The sequence below is a fragment of the Olea europaea genome, chromosome 6, assembly GCF_002742605.1.
Source record: "Olea europaea var. sylvestris chromosome 6, O_europaea_v1, whole genome shotgun sequence".
Classification (NCBI taxonomy): Eukaryota; Viridiplantae; Streptophyta; class Magnoliopsida; order Lamiales; family Oleaceae; genus Olea; species Olea europaea.
In genome coordinates this window covers 4,256,662-4,263,627 of record NC_036242.1, presented here as the reverse complement: position 1 = coordinate 4,263,627, position 6,966 = coordinate 4,256,662, and the positions used below count along the sequence as shown (strand labels likewise).

Genomic DNA, 6,966 nt, shown 5'->3' with positions numbered 1-6,966 from the left:
TTTCTCGTGTTAATTAGATATATCATGGATCATTATTTGAAATCAAAATCCCCAAACAAATAGAAGAATTTATTCAATAATCCAACTGTGGGTATCTTATATCTTCTGTTGAACCCTAATTTAGTCCTCTTAAACCCTAATTTTCATACTCTCTTCCAAGTAAGTACAGAAACTCAATATATTTAAGGTTATGGCATATTACGCCACGCGCACGCACTCGCACTCTTTCTTCAAGAAATTGTGCAATGATAGATTTTTATATTTATTTTTTGAATTTAATATTTCTTAGATATATATATCTATAATGTTTACCTTTTGTCCAATGTTTTATCTTTTGGGATTATCTTCTGTTGAACCCTAATTTAGTCCTCTTAAACCCTAATTTTCATACTCTCTTCCAAGTAAGTACAGAAACTCAATATATTGAAGGTTATGGCATATTACGCCACGCGCACGCACTCGCACTCTTTCTTCAAGAAATTATGCAATGATAGATTTTTATATTTATTTTTTGAATTTAATATTTCTTAGATATATATATAAATATTTATAATGTTAACCTTTTGTCCAATGTTTTATCTTCTGGGATTCTGCACCATCTTGTGCTTAATGTCCTCTAGTTGCTTATTTTTTCTGTGATTCAGTATTTAAAAATGCTCCTTTGTCTCTTCCACAATATGAGGAAATTCTGTTTTCACATCCATCAAATAGCACTGCCTTATAGAATTAGGCCCTTCTTAATTAGTTGATTTAATCACATGACAGTATATATATATATTGCTGAATCATTAAATACATGAGACTTATCATTAACTTATTTATTAATTAAATGTCGTGTCATGTTACCAGTGCTTAACATAAGTTAGGCACCGATACTTAGAAGATCATTTTCGTATATATATATATATACACTAAAACTAGATTAGTAATATTGGGATATTATGACTTGTCTTGCTGGAAACTATTGATCATATGAGAAAAAGTACAAAATATAACCCTATTATTACCATAGACAATGTTATCTTTTACCTTAAATCTTTGTTCTATTCAAATTTTTTACCTGAAATCTCATTTCAAATCTGCACAGGGATATATACTTGCATACATATTTCTAAAATTATGTGCATATATTTTCATCTTTTTTACAATTTCTTGTGCTTGTATACATATAATTGGAGCCAAACTAGTAGAGGATCTCAATTTATATAGGTTAGCATGCATATATCTAAAAGGGCAGGTGGATGGACCCTTGGGTTTAATTAGTTAGAATTAGAATTATTAACATATCATTTTCATGGGATTAGTGTTTTTTTTTTTTTTTTTATGTTTTTAAAAATTATTTTTTTATTTGCGTTTTTGCTGTACAAAATTTATATATTCTATTTGAAAAATGCATCTCTTATTCCCATGATCTCATGTAAATTAGCACCTTTGTATTGAAAAACATGCCATAAAACTCCATCTTATATATATCAAGCCACATTTTTTTATCATTACAAAAGTAATTAGTATATTTTACTAAAATTACTCCAAAAAATTAGTTCGGCAACAAAACCACGCATACTTACATATTAGTCATATAATTAGTCGATTATGTTGTTTTTGCGAAATGGCATTATTCGATCAATGGTCATAATTTAGTTCTATATTGTAATTTTATTTCAAATTTGGTGTGTTATTTTCTTCAGTATGTGTGTGTATATATATCTTTCTTAATTATATTTATGATTTTATTTTAGATTTTTGTTATCTAAAAATTCAATAATATCATGCCCATGCTTGGTACCACCACTTAGGACCATTGGATTCCTTGTTGGCCACATCAAATTATGATATGATTTGATTGTATCTGCATTTCCATTGACAAATTAAGGAAAACTTTTCTTCAACTTAAAGAGAAACACCAAGTTTATTTCTTTCATTTAATCTTGGCATTTAATGTATTCAAGAAAAGGATAATATTATTAGGAGATCACAAATAAATGAGATACCTCTCTCTCTCTCTCTCTCTCTCCCCCCCAACACCTTAGGTCGAGTCGACATGCATGTTTGCTAACAAACATGTCACATATTTTTTTCTTTCTTAATCTTGTATAGTTATCTTTAATCGAAACGTAACCTATATATGATGAGGGTTCACAAAAAGATTTAGGATCTTATGCCTTCCCATAGTTTTGAATACAATGTAGTAGAATTAGATTAACTTGTACTCAACATATATAAAATATGTTAAGATCAACGTTATTTAAATGTGCAGTTGTACCAAACTCAATAAAATTATCAAATATCGACCAAAATGATCATCAAAGAAACCCACTCAATCTCATGACAAGCATAATTTTACCTTAAAAGATCTCTCAATTATGTTGAACAATTAATCAATAAGATTAATGTGGGGTCTCATTCATCTATCTTCGGCAATTAGTCACAAACCAAAAATTTCTTTGTATCCAAATTGCATGATCTAATAATACACGTTTAGCTGTTTCTCACTAAAATGTTTTGACATTTCGGCACGTTTGCACATGTTAGTCGTAGTCATTATGTTTTTTTAGTGTGGTTTAATTCGATGCAACTCATTTTGTCTTTTCTATTTCTTCGTTTCATCGATATTTAACGTTGGAAACTTTTCTCGAATTACAAGTCCAATAAAATTTGTTTTCCCTTTTAATTTGAGAAGAAAGAAATAAGCATTGAGTATTATTTTACCAATTGTTGAAACAAAAACTGCTGCTATCTATTCAAAGGAGGCTAAAAAACTATATATTTATAATTCTCAAACCCCAAACAATAATAAATAAATAATAGATCCAATAGCTGGTGCATATTAATATCGAAACATTAACATTATGGAGACCCCACTTTGGCATTCATTTTTAATTTGTAGATTCTTTCAACTTTCCTATTTCTAATCATAGACTTCATAATGAGTCTCCAATTTAGCAGCTGGAATCCCCACCTCACCCCACCCCGTCTGTATACGTATAAAGATAAATGAATAAATTTTTTTCTCGATAACCTCATATCAATCAATTGAATATTTAATAATATTATCGTACACTACTTGCAAATGACTTTTTCTGTTAAAAAAAAAAATGTTTTCTAACAATTATGCATGTGTATTCAAGAAAGTTGAAGATCAAATGATGTAAATATTGGAAAACAAAACTATAGTGGAAAATTAATTCCTAACAACATTATTATGGTAGCTAGATATCTAGGTTTTGAAGGGACACGAACCTAGTCACACTTTTTGTCTCATTCTTGATGGTGTGCCTATCATCAGCTTTTCTTCTGCTGCTAATATGCCAACAAAAGGTTAACCTGTGATACTAACTTTATCTTTTGTGTACCAACCTGGGATAAAGTTGAGTCCTTCATTTGGAATGTAACAACACTACAAAAGAATACTAGTTAAGTAAATCCTTGTTTTACAAAAATAAATAAATAAATAAAATTAGTATATATATTGATTGTTTGAATTACTAATATTCTCTGGGCTTTGAATGGAGATCGATTTAGATTTATTCTTTTATTGTCTTGCAAGGTTTTCTAGTTGTTCTCGAGTTTTTCCGATTTTTGCTTTGACCTTAAACGCCGATAATCCACAATGACTACGATGATATTCATAAATGTGAATCGAATTTAAAAGAGTTCAAATTCAAAGATCAAGCTCCTTTTTATCATTCGGTTGTTACCACCTTCCCGTAGTGCAGCTGTCTTAACGTCCTCATTTCTTCCATTTACATGTTTACCAACATTTTCTTTAATAGATTCAAACCTCACTATGATTAAATTTTCCTAATTGAAAGGGAAATCTTAATCATCAATAAACTAGTACACAGAAAAGGTAATCAAACTATCAATGATGTATTTTGTGCACCCATTAGCAAATTAGAACTGAATTGAATAAACCAATTAGCTAATACAAAGAATATAGTTCTCAAGGTTTTCATCCGAGAATGTAAACAACCTCATGGCTTTGACAGGGCTAAATATTAACTAAACTACAATGCTGCAGAATCTGCTTAGTTAACTGGAGATTTCTAACTATTTGTACAACAAAACTTTCAATTCTGTTTTACGAAGTTTCAGGTTTCAAGCCACCAAATTGGATGCCCCAACCAGGTTACAATCGATTTGTGCATCGTACTTCAAGCTTCTTGCAANCCCCCCCCCCCCCCCCCCCACCTTTTCGCCACTACATATGCACATTTGGGTGGGACCCTGCTACCGAATAAGAATTGAATATTAAAATAAATGTCATATTATTATATTAGAACTTTCTTCAGTTTCTTCTGGTTCATTGACAGGGGCCTTGCTATAATGTTAACTGCCACAAATAATGAACACCAGAAAAGACATAAGAATGACTGACAAACCTTTTAATTTCATCCTCCAAGGCAGTAAGAGGAGAAAATAGGTAAGCAGGGTCGACATTTCCTTGGATACTGATATCACTTCCCAGGCGCTTCCTTCCATCTGCCATATCCACTGTCCAGTCAAGCCCAATCACGTCAACTCCAGTTCCCTTCATCCGTTCAAGTAGTCCACCATTTCCATTAATGTAGAGCACAATTGGCGTTTGAGGACACTTCTTTTTAACCACACTTACTATCTGCACTCACAAACTAGGAGGTGTTCAAAAAGGAAAAGATGGAACTTCTAGATTGCATTCCACAACAGATAAAGATAACAGCCTTCACACCAAACGTCCTCCAGCTATATTTAAATGTCCCATCGGAAACCAGATAGTTTCAAAAAAACAAAAAATATATAACAAAGAAGATGACAATGACAATGACAATGACAATGATGGCAACAGCATAGAACTTCTCACTTCGAGGTATCCCTCGTTTTAAGATTCTACAGACATCCTATATCGAGCAACTAATCTGTAACTCTTTTATCTGGCCTGTTGATTCAGTAAAACTTAGCAGACCTTAGAATCTAACCCACGTTTTTTGAGTGAAAAACACAGCAATTCTTCATAAGACTAAACAGCAAGAAGAATGAAGCATACAAATCTTCATGTGTGCAAGTGATTAAATACAAACAACAAACCAGTATAATCCAAGCTTCTCATATTTAGAGCAACAAGCAACTTATGGCCAGAGCTCAACAGGACATTGGACTTTCCCATTGAGCTCCCCAATTCCACCAACTGCCCACCAGGGTTTTCCAAAGCATTGAGGAAAAGGGAGAAGCACAAAAACTCAAACACAGGGTTGGGACAGAAAATATTTACCCAGAAAAACAAAGTAAAGTAAATCTGAGTCACCTCATCAATGTAAGGCTTAGACCAGCGTTCCCACATATCTGGTGGCAATTGTCCACCCCATGAATCGAAAATTTGTATGCAATGAGCTCCAGCATCCACTTGGAAAATGATATATTCAGCTATAGCCTTTGCCAAATGAGACAGAAGAGCCCTTAATACATGTGGTGCCGTATGGCACATGCTCTTTATTGTTGTATACGTGCGTGTTGTTCCCCCCTCTACTATGTATGTAGCTATCGTCCACGGAGCTCCCACGAAACCTAGAACTGCTGCTTGTTTACCGACCTTACATAGAATTAAAAAAGTTGTTCAAATATATAAGTGAAATTTTACACTGCTAGTATGCACAGACACCCTCCCAGCACCAGGTAAGTCAGTGTCAGACCCATGTTGGAAGCACCAGGTGCGGTGTCCAAATTATTTTTCAGTTTTCTATGTTTTGACACGTGGCTGACACATTTCTGACAAGTCAAGAAATACATTGCCGCCACACCGGGATGTTGTTGATACATTAACAAGATGCCAAAGTTTACAAAAATAAAATTACTTCACAATATAAGGCATAAAAATTGAAAAAATTAATATTATTTGAATCAGTGTACCGGGGATGTGTCGTATCGTTAATAGTTTGAAAATTTTCATGTTGGCGTGTCCGTGAATGCTGTATCCAACACTCGTGTTTGTGTTGGTGCTACCTAGCTACACTGTGTTAAAGAAAACTAGTGTGAAGCTATTAGCATGAATTATCTTTTAAAAAGCAGGTGGTAAGAACTATGGAAGTACCTCTTTCCTCAATATCCTAAGAGATTCTCCAACAAATTGTAGTTTCTCAAAGTCAATTGGGTGCAAAGTTTTCAAGTCCTCCTCAGAGCGAATAGGAGACTGAATTACTGGACCACGCACCTCTTCTATGTCAAACGGCACGCCAAAAGCAGGTAGTGGAGTAAGTATATCAGAGAAAATAATAACTCCATCAGGTCGGAAAGCTTCCCAAGGCTGCAAAGAAATTTCCACAATAAGATCGGTTGTCTCTGACCTCTCCCGGAAGGATGGGTATTTCTCTGCAAGCTTTCTATAAACAGCCATATACCTTCCTGCTTGACGCATCATCCAGGCAGGAGGTCGGTTAACTCGATCACCTCTTGCAGCCTTGACCAAAAGTGGATCTAAACTCCACAAAATGCATATGAGTAGATGAAATGAGAAACCTTCAACTCTGGAAAGCAAACTTGATCTCCAAAATTGTAAATCATTCAGTTGGTAACAACTAAAATGCTAGATCAACTTAAATGCCAGATGAGAAAAGGTTCAAACGAAGACAGCATCAAGTCAACCAGATTTCAGAAAGCCCTACCCCAATTTTCTTTTATTACAAGCGGCGAAGAATCTTCTTAGTTGATTTTTGAAACTCATTTTAATCAATTAAATAATCCATGCAAACAAGAATATCATCCTTAACTTGATCTCTATTCAATGTTGATCAGCTTTGCACTGGATGCATACACTAAATCAGTCTCAGTGTGATGAGAAATGAAATTCATCAATGACGTGTTTTTCAGTTCAGCCTCTAAAGTTATCAGCCTATCTCACATAATTTTTAATAATTGAGGTTCAACTATTATGCCCAAAAATCAACAAGAGAAATTTTCTATCATGATAGCTTAAAATGATGTTGTACAGAACCC

General features: G+C 33.6%; 1 protein-coding gene across 1 annotated transcript; it reads right to left on the bottom strand.

The window, feature by feature from the left end:
- Positions 1-4,306: 4,306 nt before the first annotated feature.
- On the bottom strand, positions 4,307-6,499 carry LOC111395569 (uroporphyrinogen decarboxylase 1, chloroplastic-like). The gene is made up of 3 exons (XM_023021608.1): positions 6,065-6,499; positions 5,282-5,566; positions 4,307-4,618 (listed from the first exon to the last, which is right to left on the bottom strand). The coding sequence occupies exons 1-3, from the start codon at positions 6,389-6,391 to the stop codon at positions 4,322-4,324; spliced, it is 909 nt and encodes a 302-aa protein (XP_022877376.1). The 5' UTR covers positions 6,392-6,499; the 3' UTR covers positions 4,307-4,321.
- Positions 6,500-6,966: the final 467 nt, after the last annotated feature.